The 20,386-nt window shown below is 39.4% G+C and overlaps 1 protein-coding gene across 1 annotated transcript in view; it reads right to left on the bottom strand.

The window, feature by feature from the left end:
- Window positions 1-19,746, bottom strand: part of LOC111863392 — a 118,281-nt gene extending 98,535 nt beyond the window's left edge. Inside the window, exon 1 of the mRNA XM_023849665.2 lies at window positions 19,572-19,746. Coding sequence (XP_023705433.1) covers window positions 19,572-19,620 — 49 coding nt within the window. The 5' untranslated portion in view covers window positions 19,621-19,746. The remainder of the gene's footprint in view (window positions 1-19,571) is intronic.
- Between the last annotated feature and the right edge of the window lie 640 nt (window positions 19,747-20,386).

Below are 20,386 nucleotides of genomic sequence, written 5' to 3'. Positions count from 1 at the left end.
ATTTACTCATATGACCATCTCCAGTGGCCTAGTTAGCGGAGCGTCTTGCATACGGTATTACGCATGAATGCTGATTATCGCATTCTTAACCTCATTGCGTGTCCAGGTGTTGTCATCTTTGCTCTTTCACTGCAAAACACTTTTCGCAAGTCTCCAGGCACCTAGGTAATGACTTAAATTTTCAATCCCAAATTTGATCCTCAACAGTTACAACTCTCGACTTGTTTAAAATTCCTTACAGACTGCATACATCACAGAAAGATTTTCTTTACCTACTAAAAGACGGGCCCATCAGTAGCTTATTTTTCTAACAATTTTCAGGTTTCTGCATGAAGACTGCATCAAGAGCTGATCACTTTTATGCTCCCGAAGAAATCCGTGGCATGTTATGTCATATCAAATCACACCACACAATAATCATACCGTATCACTTATATCATAGCACATTACATCATACGAGTATCATATCGTAAATCATATCATATGTAGTATCATATCATATATAATATCACATTATATCATGCATCGTATCATATACATATCATATTATATATAGTACCACACCATGTATCATATCTCACAATTTTATGTCATACAATATCACACCATATTATCATAAACATGTTTCATCATTTTCGCGCTGCACTCAGAATCTGGACCAACGATGCCCATGATATCAGAGATCTTATTCATGAAGTCTGTCGAAAATATTTCTTTCAAAGATATTATTTCTGAAGTTCTCACAGCGGTGACTATGAAGTATATGGTCATCCAGGCTGTAGCGACGTGTAGTTCGTTAGAAAGCCCGACTTTGCGGTGGAACTTATAACCTTAGTCTCAAGACCGAGGAACAAGGCAAGCAAGAAACAGGCAGATGCAGGCGACGAGGGTTTACAACCGAGAAGGCTGTATGCAACAACATCAGCATCAGTTGTAAATCTTCAATATTCTCGAGAGCGGAATTTTGCACTTCCATTTCCTGCAGTTATTTATTTTTCTTTGTGAAGAATTTATCCCAGAATAGGAACCGTTAAAAAATCAACTTTGTATGATGGAGCACTGAGCGACGAATGCTGCAAGCAGAAAAGAATCGCAGTATATAGGAGCATAAGGAGATCCGAGTTACACGTGACCTGATCACAACAGGGGCCATGACTATAACAACAGTGTGCTCCTCTACAATTTGCTGTGATAGCTTATTGCTGTCAGCTTCATACATCGTATCTAAACAACGTATGGTCAGTGGCACGGGTTTTGGATGCCATGTCACTTATTAATAAGCAGTCACTGCTACGTGAAGAAGAAAACAATAAAGGAAATATATTTACTGGGTTTGATGAGCCGAAATAGGATAGTCGGTATAACTACTGGCTACGGGCTGGGCGACAGAGGGGTTGGAGTGTGAGTTCCGGTAGGGTCAAGAATTTTATCTTCTGAACGTCGTCCTAACTGGATCTGGGGCTCACCCAGCCTCTTATCCAATGGGTACCTGGGACTCTTTCTCGGGAGTAAAGCATCAGGGGCGTGGTGCTGGCCAATCCCAACTAATGCCCAGGTCAAGAAAATATGGATCTATACATCCACTCCCCCATGCGTTTTCATGACGCAGTGCTTAAATAGTTAGGTACAGGTTCAACTTTACGTTTTACTTATTGGATTTGTGAAGTTACCTATACCAGCGAGAGTCGTAGCAGAGAGGGCTGTGTTTTCTGGGTTATATTACGACACTTCTATTAGCTGGAGAATAGCGCCTAAGAGAAGGTTGATTGGGCACCGATGAATTTGAAACCATTTGAAAAAGAAACGGTTCTGTTTAATCTAGGTACTCCCCGAAAATTTTCTGGAGGAACTGAGAAACACCACGAAACCGTAAATCAGAATAACCTATATCTCGGCCGAATTTCGAAACGAAAAATTATCGAATAATAGTACAGAGCTTTATGTCCCTGCCATTTTTCTTGGTCCTTTCGCCAGGTTCCTTGTTTCCCTCCTTTATGACGGACTTAACAGAGAACATCTCATGATAATAGGGAATCTGTTCATTAAATCAAAGCGCCTCTAAAAAGTAAAACAAGAAGCCAGTATGAAGTAGGCAGGCCTTCTGATTTATGCTGTTTTCTTGTCTTATTCTTCAATCCTGAAGATAGAGGCAAGACGTTCTTCCGAAACGAGAGGTTAAGTTATAAAGGGCTGCCTTGGATTGTATCCCAGAAGACAGAAGAAAACTTCAGGAAGTATATATAGTCAAAGAGAAAGAAGTAAGAAAGGAAAGAGAGAACAGGATCAAAGAAATATAGAAAATAAGAATGACAGAAAGACAGAAGGAAATAAAAGGTAACAGGGAAAAAAGGAACTGTAGGAAGGAGAAAAAAGATAAACGAAGGTAAAACCAAAGAATATCACATAGGCTCCACTGCTTGAATGCATCTGAGTCGCTCACTTTGAAGGAACATGTGTAATTTGTACGTTTTTACATAATTACGGATTCGCTTTTGTCAAAGAAACGTCTACAACTTACCAGAAATGTGCATAAGTTGAATATTCTGTCTATTAATTATAGATGGCTCTAGTCAGAAGTTCCTTCTGAAAAAGGCTTGAGTCCCTGAATGATATTCTTTTGAAAACAAATTTTCACATTCTTCACCGGAATTTCTTTCACATTTCTTGTTATTTGCCTTCTATTTTGAAATATCTAATTAATATTTCTAACAAAATTGCGTTACATAAATATCATTAAGCTATTAATATATATATATATCTTCTTTTTGTAAGAAATTTTAATTTATTTAATAAACAGTTTTGAGACATTTTAGTGGATGAAAGCGTATGATATCAAGTTAATTTTTAAAGTTTCATTACATACAGGGGAAATAATTTAACTTTTAAGATTCTGAAATGAACTTAAATAATACGTAGATATTATTTTACATTTCTTTATTTTAATAAAATCGGCATCCATTTTCAAATATGTGCTTTCATAAATTATGAAGAAAATGTTGGAGTAATATTGAAAAATGGCTCGATTCACGAAAGAAAAATAACTTGGTACACTTCGTCTTTAATTCAAAATTTGTTTACAATTTTTCATTATTTGAAATGATATTAAAATTATAATTAAACTGCTACTTGTTTCTGCTTTACTTGGTCATCCTCAGGTAACTATTTATTTGTTGAAATTGCTACACTGCATTAGTTCTTAAGTTAAAATATTCCAGTCTTATTGCATTTTTATCTTTCACATTAAAATACATTCGCTTGGGAACATCACTCAACTGGAGCAACTCCGCTGGAACATACATATTAATGGGCAGATAAAAATAACAACGATATTAATAGCACGCCGATATTCATAAGGCTAACCAAAACAACAACAACAAAAATACGGACGCCACGAGAAAGAGACAGTACAAGGAAAGATAAAGCGTGATATTCTCAAGCGAATGTATTTTAATGTGGACGACCATGTAATAACATTGGAAAATTTTAACTTAACAACTAATGCAGTGTAGTAATTTTAACAAATGAACAATTACCTAAGGATGGCCAAATAAGGCCGAAACATGTTACAGTTTCATTGTAATTTTAATATCATTTTAAATATGGAGAAATTGTAAACAAATTCGCGTTAAATATGGAAGTAAGTTTGTAAAGCGATACATCAGTGCAACAGGATGCAGAAATACAATATAAAGACAAATAAGTTGTTGAATGGTAAAATTCTGAAATAAAATTAATTACCAAACTGTGTGCAGGAAGGCGCATTAGTTCAGCCACAAAACATAGTTTAATTTAGAAAAATACAACAATAAAGACATCAAATTTAATATTGTTTCTTCTATAAAGTTCGGTTCCAGTGACTAATGCCCTTTTCAGAAGGAACGAATAAATTATTAGTAGTTACTATAGGATTCTGACGATGGTGTATAACACACAGAGATATTGGGTTTTCGGACTTTATCCATCGTCCTGGTTTTTAAGATAATTAAAAAACACGACATTTCGGAAACTGGATCTTTTTCCGTCCTCAGGTGAGGGAAAACACCTATTCTGTTGGGTCCCTTAGAAAGAGCTAGCCTCAATCAAACGTCGTGTTTTTCTTAGTTATCTTAAAAACCAGGACAATGGATAAAGTCCGAAAATCCAGTATCTCTGTGAATAAATTACTACCAACTTGTTTCTTTGTGGTTTATTGTATTCGGTTCATAAAGCATATTATAATTATTTTTATGGTTTTGTGAGCTTCCCCTGGAATGTGGGCTGCCCTCATGTTGTTTCTGTCTCCACATTACATAATGCCAAGCAATGGAGCCCCTCCCATTTATTAGCCTGAGCTATAAGCTGACTGCGGCTCTATCGATGCATCCGAAGTTGGCTGAAAGGATAGAAGGCTGGAGAGAACTGCATAACGGACAGCTCCATGACTTGTATTTCTCACAGAATATTAGTAGAAATAACAGTTACGGAAGATGAGATGAGCAGAACATATAGCATGAAAGAGGAGAGTGCAAACAGGGTTTTGTTAGGAACACATAATATATATTTCGTGATAATATTAAAATGGATATTAGATGAACAGGATGGAGGTGTGGACTGAATTCATCCGTCTCAGGATGGGGACCCGTGGCTGTCTATTGTGAATAGGATAATGAACTTCTAGGTTTTTCAATGCTGGAAATTTTCGAATGGCTGATCAACTGTTAGCTTCTTAAGAAAGGTTCACTTCCATGGGGTCAGTTACTTAGTAGTGGCAATAGTGGTGGCGTTGGTGGTAGTAGTAGTAACGACAGCAGTAGTAACTGTGGTTGCTGTAGTAGTGGTTGTAATTACAGCCTTTATGAATTTGTTTTCAAATGAAAAAATTTATGATTTCTTCTTTGTTGCCTAAACCCGAAGAGAACAGTTGAGAGCTGCTTAGAGGCTAGGTAACAAATTGAACGAATATGATATTTTAGATCACAAAAGAAAATATGAGAAAAAAGTACAAGCACATAAATTCTTAAAATATCAATAACAAAATATACAATTTGAACAAGTGAGAAATTCCTGATATTTAAGTCGTTGCTTAAAGAGAAAGAGTGATGTTGATAAAGTGTGGCGTATAGACACGTTGTTAGGCAAATATCTCGAAACAAACCACGAGTACAACAGTTGTTATGCAATAGGCGAATAAACAAACGAATACGCACTCAGCAATAGGAGAACAGTCGACGTGATCCGTAGGAACTGGTTATAAAGAAGAGAACTGGGACAGTCGAATCAGTTGAGGGTTGACAGTTCAGTTGAGCTCTGCAAGGGAGGTTGAGGGAAGATGACGCTATGGTTAAGTTGACAATTGACAAGGATTCTGCATGGGCGGCTGTGTCGAGAAGAACTGAGCGCGGGAAACTGAAGAATCTCCACTGTTAGAAGCCTTTGCCAAGGAACGACTGGTTAAGACACAGCACGCTGGAAAAGACTTAGTGAGTACTATGGTGATTTGTGAAATGTGGTGATTAGCGATAGCGCTGTATACACTTGTAGTTCCGAGTGGTGTGTAAAAGCCGTCAATAAATCAATTTACCGATCCACACCCCGTCTATAGTCACACTCATAAATACGTGACAATATTTAATATAGGCCTATTTTAATAATTTTATGAAACTATGAAATACACTTATCAATAGAGAAGTGCGAAAGTAAACATTAAAATTTATGTATGGAACAATACCTAGTAATTACATATGTGCCGGTCACGGTAGCCGAGCGGTCTAAGGCATGCACTCTTTTCGCTCGCTCGGAAGCCGGATCGCGGGTTCGAATCCCACTCAGGACGTGGATGTTTGTGTGCGTTTTTCTGTGTTTATGTACAGGTAGAGGCCTTGCGACATGCTGATCACCCGCCCAAGGAGTCCTACCATATGTCTAAGATCTAGTAAACCGAAGTGAACGGAGAGTTTCATGCAGGTAGGCCTAAGCCCAAATGAGGGCTGTAGCGCCAAAGGGAAAAAAGTTACGTATGTGTATAACTGACTGATGTCAACTAAGGAACAGATATGAAGAGTGTATACGTAGGAAATTCGTTTTCTCAGAAACGTTGAAAGATATTGAATATCAGTTCACAACCGTAATCAATATACTCGTATTTGGTAAGAACTGAGAAATTCATACACCGGAAGAATTAAAGACAGCATGAAAATAAATGGCTTGAGCATTTGGAACGAATATCTGCAAGCTTAAGCCCGAGGTTTTAAGCTACAAAACTCAGAGTATTGTCATGTATCTTGGCAACGCGACAAGAAATGAATGGGTTCCGGAGTAGACGAAGCTGTTTACTGGATAAGTCGTTCACAATTGCAATTACAGTGGCCCTGAAATAACGTCTTCCTAACGACGCAACTTGAGTGGTCTGTCATCTCTCTGCTGAGCTGGTTTCTTCTGCTCTCAGCTCTGCTCCGTTCGCCTCTGTTCTGGGTTCTGACTTTTTCTCAGTTCTCTTCTGATCTACCCCAGCTGAGTCTGAGTCTGAGTCTGAGTCTCATGTTACGACTGACGGCCAGTCGGCCAGTCTGTCTTGGCATAAAGAACCCATCCGGAGCTTGCGACCAGATCTTTATTATTGTTTGACAGTTACGGTCTTGATTTTTTTTTGGGGGGGGGGGCTCTCTGACGAGAGGACGGGTCTGCCTTTTGTATATGCTGCTGGTCCTTGTTAGCGCAGTCTTTCTCGGGTCCGAAGCCCTTCGTATTCGAGACCACATATTACTGTCTCACATTTGAGACTTCCCTTTTCGTCGTCTCCTACGACTCACAGGGTCACGGTGGAGGTATTCGAATCCGCCTCCACACGGGCCTGACCCCAACTTTGGTCTGGTCTGGTCTCGCATCTTCTACAATAGAACGGACTAGAAGACACCTTCTTGAAGGGTTCCTTTTGACGTGTTAGCTAATGTATCGGTAACTGGTATTCGTTGCCGCCGGAATGTGTTTTCATTTTTAGGTAACACGTTGACTTTGTCTCTAGCGTACTGGTTGTTGCGGGAACAACGCTTATTGAGCCGTTGCCCGGCAATGGACTGCTGTCTTATTTTTCGACTTCATTATTCCGGCTATTTAGGCAGTGCTTACCGATTTCTGCTCAGCAATGATCTATTCCAGCCTGTTGTCTTGGCCACGTGTTTTAACGAGCCGTTGTCTAGCAATGGACGTTCGCTCTTACTGAAGATATTACGGTTTTTAGGCGGCACACCATAGCATGTCAGGGACGTCAGATGAGAAGTTTAAAGAGACTGTTCTAATCCGTGTAATCTGGAATTACGGCGCTCGTGAAGAAATGAACATTATTCTCATTATAACGTAAATTTATACATTGAAAAACACTAAAGTTACAGAATGCTAAGATCGAAAACATCTCTATTAATTTAGGCAAGGCGACAAATATCCCCAGACATACAAATGGAACACGGCATGTTATTCTTCTCTCAAGTTCCTTGAGGAAGCTGTGACCTTTGTTAAACTCCAGTGACCTCACACCGTGTCTCTCGAGCAACAGAGAGGAATATGTTGCAACGAAGCGCCACCCCATCACAACACGACTGACCTATTTCTAGTGTGACCTTCTCACCCCATATGAACACGTATACATGCATCTACGTCATCGTAATCAGCTTAAAGCATCAGGTGTTCCAGCAAAACCAATATTGCCACAACACACATCAGCATCTCGCTCAAACGACACATTTGATTTCGGTAATGTCTTCGCAGTTAAATGTTGTATTTATGAACGAATTGTTGAGAGGCCGTTTATCTTATCTTTGTTAACTTATGCTTCAATTAAAATTTCTGGTAAGTTTCATATTAATAATATATAATATAATATAATATAATATATAAGTCTATGCATTTCCTGTTTTTGTCTGCGAAGCAAACGTACTTCAACTATCACAAGAATGGACATTAATTTTGGGTAACTAATTCATAAACTGCCGGTCACGGTAGCCGAGCGGTCTAAGGCGTGCACTGTCTTCGTTCGCTCGGAAGCCGGGATCGTGGGTTCGAATCTCACTCAGGGCATGGATGTTTGTGTGCGTTTTTCTGCGTTTGTGTACAGGTAGAGGCCTTGCGACGAGCTCATCACTCGCCCAAGGAGTCCTACCGAATGTGTAAGATCTAGAAAAACCGAAGTGAACGGAGAAGTTCATGGAGGTAGGCCTAGGCCCACTGGGGCTGTAGTGCCAAAGAAAAAAATTCATAAATTTCCTTTACGTAATATTGTATTTACGTGACTTACTCATGTAAGCGACATAATGAACTGTTCTGCGGAGCCATCCTACAGGATACTCAATCCAACTGCGATCTCAAAGACAAGTCCTAAAGCTATTACACCACGAGAGGATGTCTTCACATGCAGAAGCCCGTCTTACACAAATCTTGATAACACATGCAAGAAGAGCAGGAAAAGAGGAGATCAAAGGTATTCATGTCTATAATGAACTCAACTTCGTTCATACCGAATGATATGTATGTGAATCTCTTACTGGGTTTAGTACTTCTAATTAGTTTGTAATTTTTATAATTTCAAAGTTCAGGAACAAATAAATTTTAACCTCACAGTTCGTGACCGCCTCTGTGGTCTAGTGGTCAGAGTTTCTGGATACAGATCCAGAGGTACGGGTTCGATTCCCGGGGCTATCAGATTTTCTGAGGAGTGCGACTGGAACGGGGACCACTCAGTCTCGTGATGATAACTGAGGAGAAATTTCAAGGAAATAGCGGCTACGGTCTAGAAGATCGAGATTAACGGCCGTGGGGATTCGTTGCGCTGACCACGTGACTTCCTCTTTCCTCTAAAGTTGGCACTAACTTCGCCGACAAACAGCGGTCTCTCGATAGGTATAGTTCGCTTGCGGACTCAAGCAACGGAGCTTATTTATTTTTTAGTTCTTTTAAAGTTGGTTATTTAACGGAGATGTCCATATCGAAACTATATAGCGTCTATCGTATGGTGATCAATGAACGTGAAATTAGTGGAATGAGGTTTAGAGTGATAATTGTAGGGAGGAACAGAAGAATTCCTATTTTTAAAAATAAATCCTCTCCAGTACTACTTTGTTCATCATAAGTCTCACATGAGATGACCTGACATTGAATTCGGACCGCCTTGGTTGGAAACAGGAGACTCTGAGCTACGGCATGTCTCTCTTAAACTTAATCAATCTTAGACAAATAATATAAACACCACGTGGAGATGATTAAGGCCAACCGAAACATGTACTACAAATTGTTCTAACAAAAAATAAATCATTATTCATGGGATATTATACTTATTAGAGCCGTCTTCTCCTTCGAGGACATTACCAATGAGTAGGTCTTATGAGCTATTTCTTTAAATCTCTAAGTGTTCTTGAAGTGTCCCTCTTTTCCTGGGTCTTCCAGCATCCCGTCGGCTCCAAGGTTGATGTTGAAAATCTACTTCGGTTGCCAGCTTCTGCACTTTATTTTCTCGCATAATTTTATATCTTCCATTAGATTGTTCACTCTTAACCTCTTACGAATGTCTCTGGTGGCTTAATCTTGTAAGGGTCGCTAATACTCTGAGGAATCTCATTTGTAGAGCTTCAAATTTTTTGGCCTTTTCTCTCGTGTTTATTTTTCAGTTTTCACTGCCATAACATTGCCATAGCCGTATTAGAAAGAATGTCATGTATTCTTCATTTTTTCTCTGTCGTCTCTTTTCCAAATTTGCCTTCAATTATATTATTCATTTTATTTATCTTTATACTTATATAATTATCACCATTTGATATCAAGTATCCTAAGTAATTAGAGACAGAAACTTGTTCTATAATTTTTCCTTCGTTTCCTAGTTTGACACATTTGTTTTCTTGACAGAAACCCACTCATTTTGATTTGGAGTTCTTGTAGTCTCCAGAGTTCTAGACTCTTCATAAAAAGTTATTTCGGGGTAAATTTCTATATAAGACCTACGGAAATGGAAGACGGTTCAAGCTAATCAGGCCATAAGTGAAGAGAATTGGTTCCAGTGATGGACTTCTAGAAAAAAATTTTAATTCCCCTTACGTTTATGAAATTTTCCAGAGGAATAGGAGCGGGGTACAGGTAATACTCCACGTAGATTCTAAAGGGTTCTGACGATGGCGTATAACACAAAATTTCTGGGTTTTTGGACTGCGTCATCTCCTTGTGTTTTAAAACTCTAGAACACAACGCTTCTGAAACTGGATCTGTACCCGACTTCAAGTGAGGGGGAAGACCCAACAGAGTAGGTGTCTCCCACCCCATCACCTTGTGAAGAAACAGACCCAATTTCCGAAACATGGTTTTCTATTTTTCAGAACACAGGACGATGAACAAAGTCCAAGCACCCAGTAATTCTGAATACTTCTTGTATTAGTAAACCCGAAAATACGAGCATATGGAACGGAAGATTATAACCATTACGGTTCGACCACTTCGATCTTCACTGTCTCAAAAACACAGGGAAGGAGAGCTTGCTTCTTAGTCATAAGGAAGAGACGAAACCAAAAATTAATTTTTTAAAATGAAAATAGTACTTTTCGAGATATGAGTTGTTAAGAGAATATAGAATATTTACCTAAGCAGCACGCAATGAAGATGCACAAGGGTACGTTTCTGGAAGCTAGACATAGCTATCTGAACGAATTCGGCTATTCATCGACACTCTCAGAAGCCCTTTAAATATTAAACAATAATTATTTGGCCATTAAATGAGAGGCTGAGTGAATCCCAGATTTGTTCTTGAAGCATGGCGGTAAATAATAAGTTTCCGCTCCTGAGGGGAACCGAAGCAGGCCGGTCTAGCTCATGGCGATCCATTTCACTGACAAAACAATCCCGATTCGTGAAAGCGTAGACATATTATGACAAGCAGATACGGGCAGATGAAATATTTCAGTGCCGAAGAACAGAGTATAAAGCTACAAAGTTGCGGTGATCCTTCGTACGTTCTCGGTACCAACTTCAGCTGTAGTGAGATACACAAAGCAGCCAACTCTTCCAGGTAAGTATTGGGTGGGATCCTTTGTGAGCTCTGCAGCCTCTCTTCACGTGTGAAGGCACAGTATCTAAGTTCCCCAACTCAACCTCAGCAGCCTAGCCTCTAGCAGTCTCTTTATTGATTGAACTATCACGGCTCATTCGTAGCCCATTCTAAACTAGAAGGAACTTATCCCTTTTTATTGCAAGATAAATGTAAGGGGCAAAGATGTACACGATTTTAAGGACTACAGATGAAGATCTGTTTGGTATATTCACACATTTATAGAGACAATGAGTACCCTCAATAAAGTTTCTATACGTTTTCTACAAAGTTCATGAAAATGTACGTATCATGGGTACTGCATGTGTCAGTCCGTCATCCATCTCAGTAAACATTCACCAGAAATCAATTCAGTTCTTCTTCAGTCTGTAACAAGTGTTACGTAGTGACTTTAATCGCAGTGCTGAATATGCACAATAGGTTTACATGCATTATCGTACTTTATATGAAGTCCAAATTGAGTATTAGTATCTTTCATAGAAGAAGGTCCACTCTGCAAATTTAGTACTCGTACATACCAGTACAACTGAAGTTTACGGTCTTCTGGGCTTCAACTTGTTTGGTTCGGAAGGAGTCCGAAATTTCTCCGAAACATCATTGTGAAAACCTAAAATTCAACATAGCATGCATAATGTTACATAATAGAAGGGCTATCAATTAAAACTACGTATATTTTACAGGGATCTGAGGGAAATAAAATCATTGTTTCTTCTGAAGATTAAGCAATTTATCACCGGTCAGCCATGGGCATACTATATTACACCTAGACTGAACAACAGTCCGACAATATTCTATGCCTGATTACATGCAAGACTTGGGACAGGACACTGTAAGGTGAAATGGGAAACATTTTAATTCGTTCTCCAATTTATGTTCTCCAACTGCCACCAGAAACGCAATTTTGAAAGAAAGTTTTTTATCGGACTGAGCAATTCTTCTGTCGTATAAAATAAGAGCAGCCATATTGTGAAGGACAGAACAATGCATTAAACTTCACGTCTGTGTCCTCATCATCGTCTTCATGCTGCCGAGAAATTGGACTGCTTGTTAGCACATTTCGACCTCAGTTGCCTAAAAACCAATTCAGCAGTGTTCCTTTTCCTTCTTCCAGCCGGGATCTACTCGACCATCATGAGTCTGCCGTCTCATTTCTGCCAACGAGGCAAACCCCATTTTTTTCTCTAGTACAAAAATTTACTTAATCGGATAGACCGCGAAATAGCTCAAGCGGATAGTCGCTGGCTTCCCACCGCGGCGGCCCGGGTTCGATCCGGAGTCTGGTGAAGTGGGATTTGTGGTAGACAAAGTTGCGCTGGGGCGGGTTTTCTCCGAGATCTTCGGTTTCCCCTGCCAATATTCATTCCACCCAATTCTCCATCATCATAATGACCCGGGGCTGGCTAAATAGGCCAATCAGTGGCCACCGTGCCGAGTGGACAATGTTGGACTCCACCCCCCAATAAGCGAATTAAAAATATTACTTAATCGGATATTATATTCAGTTCAACCACAACGCTTTCGTTCCTTCCCCACTCTTTCAATATAAGCATATTATATAATCAGCTCTACAAGAAGGTGTTATCAAAAATCTTACGTTTTGTAGATAATCTTGTAAATAGTTGCCGTGGTCTGAATTTCGGGTTCGTTTCCTATTTGCTATGGGAGATATTTTAAAACAGAAATAATTATAAGGTGTTTAAGTTCTCCTAAAATATGGTTTAATATATTTTTGTACACTGAATTTCCGGTTAATACGACTTCTAATAATAAGAATTTGGTTTAAGCCGGCTTTTAAAGTAGTGCCGGCTAGAAACTAACAAGACTGGCTTCTTCAGTTCAACAAGACTTCTCCACGACTCCTCCCTTACCTTATGTTTGTTAGTATGGGAAGTTCGTGTTCGACTAATACGACTTCACTTCCTACGAAATTTTTCTAGAAGCCATCTATCATGTTAGTTGAGGACCGTATGTATAAATTACTGTTTACTTAGATGATATGACCGCCTCTGTGGTCTAGTGGTCAGAGTTCCTGCCTACAGATCCAGAGGTCCCGGGTTCGCTATCAGATTTTCTGAGAAGTAGTGGGTCTGGAACGGGGTTCACTCAGCCTCGTGAGGATAACTGAGGAGCTACTTCAAGGAAATAGCAGCTCAGGTCTACAAAACCGAGATTAACGGTCGTGAGGATCCATTGCTCTGACCATGCAACACTCTCTATCCCTCAAAATTTGACATTAACTTCGCCGAACAGCGGCGGTAGCTAGGTCGGTATAGTTCGCTTGCGGACTACAGGCCACGGAGTTTCTTTTTTTTACTTGGATGATTCCTTTCGTTATTTGACATTTTTTATGAATTGCATAACTTCACACGGATGAATTGTATTTGCATATGAGTTACGGGGCAAACTTCGAAGGATTTTGGAAAGGTACCTGAATAAGAACACTATTCATACATTTTCCTGAACTGAATGAAATATCATTCAGGATAATTTGTGTGGGATTTAAGACTTTAAAATTTCTGTCTTACATATAACTGATGGATCATCTCTCTATATTACTAATTTGTAAAGGGTGAATATGACGTTAGCAATTTGTGTATTTTAAATTTACATTGCGAAAATACGTTACATTGATGACGAAAACAGGTATTAAAGCTCGATGAGGTAGAAAAAAGTGGTTGTCCTCCATTTGGTCATAGTCAATATAAAAATGAATCTTTAACTTAGGGCAATCAAATTAAAGTATTTCTCTGCATATAATTTAAAAAAATGACTGGTCCGTTCGATTTTTAGGCTTAGTAAATGATATTAAAAATATAATTGCACAAAACTTTGAAGGGGGGGCACGCGATAGCGTAGTTGTTGAGGCACTGTGGTACAAGCTAGAAGATCGAGAGATCGAATCCTTTTGAGGTGGATTTTTTCAATTTACCTAATCCTTCCAGCCGCAATATAACCCTGTGGTCGACTAAGCCTCTAACAGGAATGAGTAGCAGGAATCTTCGTGAAGGGAAAGAGGGGGAGTAAAAGACGGACGGCGAGTAACGCTGACAACCTCACCGCCATCTGTGAGCCGATTGTCTAGAAAATGTAGGAGCCTCAAAGTCTCACAACCCTATGGGTCTCCACGACCTGTTACAGGGATAGCTTTCTCATATCATTAGAAACTTCCAAGCACTCGAACCCATTGTCTCATATTTATTTATTAAAGAAGAGGCACAGAAGCAATGGCTTACGTAATCATGCAATGAAATGATCTCGGGCATTCAGCCTCCCAGTATGGAGTTGATACCCGAGATTTCATTAATATCTCTGTCCCCATCATCCATCCCTGTGGCGAATATAGAGGCAGTCTCTGAAACGTGCACATTAACTGCACATCGACACGGCCAGTCGGCAGATAAGATGTTAGTGTGAACTGTCACAGTGAAAACTTGAAATCATATGCATTTATCTAAATATTGTGCTGTATAAGGCAGAGCTCCTTCTTACCCTTCAGTCCTGCTAAATTTCACAGTGTCTCGAATACGTAACTGTTCATCATGCACTCTATTACATCAAGAATATTGTAATTCATTTTCATTGATTTTTTTACATTTTGTTCCAAACACAGATAGTATAGATATGTGAACTATGACTTTGCCGCCCTAAAATATAGATAAATTATAGGTACGAGTAATTTGTTAATACCCTACTACTTGCCTTGAACCGACACTAATTCATGTTTCCGCACGTTATAAACTACTCTGTCCTGTTTGGTTCTATTTGCCCTCTAACCTACTCAAATTAACATAAATGTATGCAACAAACAAAAAGTGCCTAGGGTATCAACACGTATTTGAATTAATTTTCGAAATCTATCATGCATAATCGAAATTTGCTCAAAGCTGGAATATAAATTATATCTATCATTTGTAATTACCAGCACTAAACCTAATTAACAAACTCGTAGCGGTGCTGAAAGGAAGTATGGTTCAGGCGGCTGTGAACAAGAGCACAAGTATTAAAGAGAACCCGTCCTCAGCGTCATAAATGCTAAGATTATAAAAAATCGCCCCTTTAAGTTGAAAAGGAATTTATTTTTAGTGATGACATAATGCTTAAATTATAATTTCTAATCCGAAACAGTTAATTGTACGATTATTCGTTCAGGAGATAAAGGATAAGCTTATGATTTGATTTGCGAACTACAAACCGGCCAATTCTTCAGGATTTTATGAATTCACAATCATGGCAGCATTTTAAAGAATGGTGTCTAGTAGACTGGATATTTTCCTTTAATGCCACCGATTTTTTTCTTATTTCTGTAATCGTTGTTCCTACCTCATCGCAAATTCAGTTCTGAAACTTCCCTTTATTTTGGGATTTACTCGTATGCAGTTTATATTTTAGTGGTGAATTCGAGAAACACAAGTCTGCGTCCCCTGCTTCTCCCCCTAACACACATCGGTCTACATTTCTGTTTGTAGTTTAGGTGCGGAACAGAGCGTAACAAGATTGATCGCACAGAATTCAACTGGTCGGACATATGATGCGGCATAAGTAACAAGATCGGGCAAATAATGGCGGATATATTTCACTCCTACATCGATAAATCCAAACCTCCAACGTATTCCCCGGACAAATTCACCAGGGGGGTTCAACACTAATTGTGTTGATTGTTTTTGTATACAGACAATTGCGGATTAAATATTTTATAATCGTTGGTAAACATACAGTCTGACATGGATGAGCACTGCCAGCCAACTCTTCTCTGGTCTGTTTCATTTAGTTCACCACATCCCCCGTCATTCCTGAACAGCGTGTTCACTACTCATTACAACTGTGACATAAAGATTTAGTTTAGAATACATATTATGTATTTATAACATCTTTTCTATATTAATTACACAGCCGCATTCTTCATCAAAATAAAATTAATAACAATATTAATCTTTCTATGTAAGATTTGAAGTTTTCACGGAGGTGACTATGAAGAATGTCTTCTTATGGAATGTGGCGTCTGTAGAGATTTTATTAACCGACGTTTCGGAGGAACGTAGACTAGATTCTACAGACAACAGCTCAAGCTGGTTCATCACACGAGAATTTCTTATACCCTGAAGCTGGAGACGATAAGTTCCTCCGAAACGTCTGTTAATAAAATATCTACACGGCGCCACATCCCAGAAGAGGGCATTCTTCTTAATCTTTCTAGTCTCTAGTTCTGCAAAGAAAAGTTTACGAAACTGACTAGTTGCAGATCTCATATACATGAGTTCTAATTTTATAATACTTCGTTACGATGCATATCAAAGATATTGTTTATTGCTTGTGGCCACTGGATTTTAAACACAACTCTGTAATCTGATATACATACTTTATACCAAACAATTCCCGAGCTATTATACGTATAATTGACCATGAGCGTATTAAATGTGCATACGTATGTGGTACTAGCCACCATCACATTCCAGTATTCTCGTGAACGAAACCATTAGCGGTTAGAATTGATGCAACAACTGACTTGTTATTGTAGTGATAAACTATATTACATGAACTTCACATTAATCTTAAATTAGTTTAAGGCATATGTATTGTACATACTGACAGATTGTCTGGTAATAGTCAAGAAGATTTATAAAATGAAATAATCAGTATTATGAGTCATTTAGTAACATGGGAGGCTAAGTGTCTTTTATTTTGGAGCAGCAGACTTTGTAAATACTTTGGCATAGAGACCTGCTGCAAGGTAAAGACCGCGAAACAAACAATGAGACGAAGGCTATTCCTAAGCAACAGCTTCGTAAATACGCAACAGTATTGAAGCCGTTGCTAGGCAGCGGCCTCATGCATAAATGGAAGTACTGTTGCAAACGGTGTTTTCTATGTGGTCCGCTCCTAGTGTATATCACTCGACCGACCGAGTTCAGTTAAATTCAATTCACCTTGCTAAAACCCGTGTGGAGTCGGGGTCAAATACCTCCACAGCAGCCCTGCGAGTAGTAGGACGCGAAGAAAAAGGGAACCCAGTGTCTGGGGTTACAACTGGATACCCTGTCCTGTAACTGTTACAGGACTGCTGCGATGAAGCCGGCAGCTGAGGCACGGAGACAGTTCGGGAACACAGAAGAAGTGGAAAGTCAGCCTTTGGAATCCGTTACCAGACAACGACTGGTGAAGATACAGCTAACTGAGAAGACTTAGTACGTGCTGTACTGAATTGCAGAGAGAGTGAATTTGTGATAGCGCTATAGTTACTTGTAGTTACGATCTGTAAGGTAGGCCGCACACCGATCTGAGTCATGATGCTGACGTCAGCTTCATGCTGACGAATCACGAATGAAGCAAAACTGCGTGTTTTGTCTCTTGTCTTGATGCTTGTCTTGACGTAGTTGATGTGCGGCCGCCCTAAGATTTCAGTAAATCCAATTACCAATCCAAACTCCGTCTCTAGTTGCTGTATCACGTGACAATACATTAGTTTCAACTGTTCATCCTTTACTAAATTCGATACCTATACATTGTAGGTACAAATAGAGCTTATTTTTAAGGAAGGTAATGATGGATACAAGAGAAAGATCAGAAAAATATATAAATAAATCACATCAGTTTGCAACCAAATTAATGTGTAAAAGTAATTTTTTCAAGCGCTTAATTAAGAATCACGACAAAAAGAAGCATGGAGGAAAGGCGGTGTAGCCCCCGGCAAAGACTGAGAGAGATGAGATGGAACCCGGACCAGTCACAAATGTTGGACGCCAACCCCACTCCGGGAGCCATATGTATATATAATACGTTAAGAACTCAGATTACCTTTCACACGAATATCGACGAAAAACCAAGAAAAATAAGACAACGATTCATTTAAAAAGTACTTCCCTCATTATTGCTTACTTATTATTGTAAATGAATAGTATACTTGGCTCCCGCCCCTTTGGGCAGAGGCCTGGGCAAAATGGTCCTGCTGCCCCCCACCCATTTTATACGGGCCTGGCTTCCGGCATTCTTAACCTCGGCACTACACGAAGAAATTACATCAACCGAGCTGCTATATCCGTGACGAATGAGCCGCCGTACAGATTGGATAGGAGGCTGGGTGGGTCTCACATTCAGCCAGAACACTGGAGAAGAAAATAAACTGTTGCACGCACTTCTTCTTTACTGGCGCCACAACCATGTGTGGGTCTTGGGCTCCTCCATGGTCTGAGGTTTCATAATAGTACATTTTTCTATCGGGAATTTGTAGCCCCACGCTCAACCCCAAACCTGGAGGCTCAAGGGCTACACTTCTTCTGACTGATGTCCATTGATTTGTCGGGTGTGGCTCTATCAGAAGCTTACGCTCCCGCCAGCATAGTCATCCCGGTCAAGGAGTCATGCAAACCTCGCCTCCACGATAAAGCGGTAGTCCACGAGGAGGACTTTAGCCCGTAGAGGGAATCGAACCCCGATTCCTCAATAGTCCAGCTCTATCCAGTATTTTATGTCGAGTGATCTATTGACGAAATGTTTTATTGGTTCAGGTGCTTCTTCCCGACAAGATACAAACTGGTCAGCTGCAGCTGAGTTTTGACGTGGAAGAAGAGAGATTCCAGAACAAATATTCAAGAGCCTACCTATAGGTAGCACACTGTTATCTGCCTATGTGTTTATGTTATGTCCCTCTCCCGGCTTACACAGGTGGCAGCTCTGTCTGTGTTATTGTGCCATATCTAGGATGAATATGTAAATTGATTTACTGTCTTAACGTAGACGTGAAGGAAAGAGATAAAAATATAGAATGGTGATGGAAAATATAAAGGGGTTCATAAATGAAGACACAAAGATAAAATATTCCCCTTTTAATTTCAATAGACGTTTCCGCTGTTAAATTATATTACTGGCTCAAGTTATGAATAGTAAGATATATTGCATGAAACTACAGGCCTATACAATTTCTAAATTTTCCTTAAATATGAACTACACATTTAAAATATTCTGACGAGTATATTGTCTTGTTATCACATACAAATTATATAGCATGGCTCAATTCTGTTCATAAGTTAAGAACAAATACTTTCCACATTCCATCAATCGTAAATTCCGGTTCATATGGATAGGAGCCCACAATATCTGTAGTCTTTTGTTTGACTACGCTATAGGTGGAGGAAGGGACGTCCTCCAGGACGCTGAGGGGAAGAAAGGTAATGCCCTTGAAGGGAAAAATGAGTTGCTGCATATAACAATAAATAATGCTTTGAGCAAAAAGTATGCATTTAATAAAAAGGGAGATATTGAAATGACGCAAAAGTGTAACAGAATATGAAGGGTATATGCTTCACGAAGGGAGCAGTCATATGAGACAACCCTCTCTAGCCTGTTGGGAAACCAATGATTGAGCTTTTGAGTAATAAAGAAGTATGACATATGTTCTGACAAGCACAGATATCCAGTTTCTTTCTGTCATTCTAAAGCCGCATACTTACGACTTTTGCTGCGTAGTATATATGGCCTTTCTTTATTTTATGACAGTTCATCGACTGCAGATGGTACTCACCGAGCAGAGCTGTAGTTAGCAGGAGTACCAGTGATTGTATTACGGCCATCCTGTGGTTTCTATATGCACTGAGCCACCACAAGGCATCCCGGCAACAATCAACACTGTCACAACAATATCACGCCGCGAAGTCAGTCGAACGCACCCACACACTGAGAAGCATGCCACCCGCACAACACTTCACTATCGAGTGACTCGACGTCACGAGCGAATGCCGCGCCACCCCGCGGAATAAACTTTCATGCGCATGCGTCCATTGGTTTGTTTTGTAAAAGACATCGTTAACTGGTAGTTAATTAGAAAAGTTAAGAATTAGCGCATTTCGAGACAGTAACTGATTACCATCGTAAACTGTCGTTAAACTTTTCCGTCTTGTTGCGAAGTTATACACTTTGTGTTGACGTGCTAATAAAAGGCGCTCTGATAATGACGCTTCCAAGCTCAAGGTAACAACCGTGTATTTATGGCCGGTAGTTACCGGTTGGGTGTGATAATAAGAAATTTAAGAGCATCAGTTGGGTCCTGTTACATCCTGCTGTCAACATTATTCTTCAGCCATTACACGACAATGAATCCATTTCAGAAAAAGAATGAAAACTGAGACAGAATGAGGGGCAGAGAGAGAGATATAAAAATTAAATTTTGCTTTCAGATTACAATCCTGAGGAGGATTTAAAAAAGTCGAAATGCGGGAAATGGAATTATATAATTAGGGATTTTATAATTTTTTCTCTTCGGCTAATATATTATGTTTTACTTCGAACCTTATGGGAAGAAATCATTTTGGAGACCTAGACGTAACTTTGATCTTAAAG

Source organism: Cryptotermes secundus, unplaced genomic scaffold (genome assembly GCF_002891405.2).
Source record: "Cryptotermes secundus unplaced genomic scaffold, Csec_1.0 scaffold568, whole genome shotgun sequence".
In the NCBI taxonomy this organism is placed as follows: domain Eukaryota; kingdom Metazoa; phylum Arthropoda; class Insecta; order Blattodea; family Kalotermitidae; genus Cryptotermes; species Cryptotermes secundus.
This window is presented reverse-complemented; position numbering and strand designations above follow the sequence as displayed.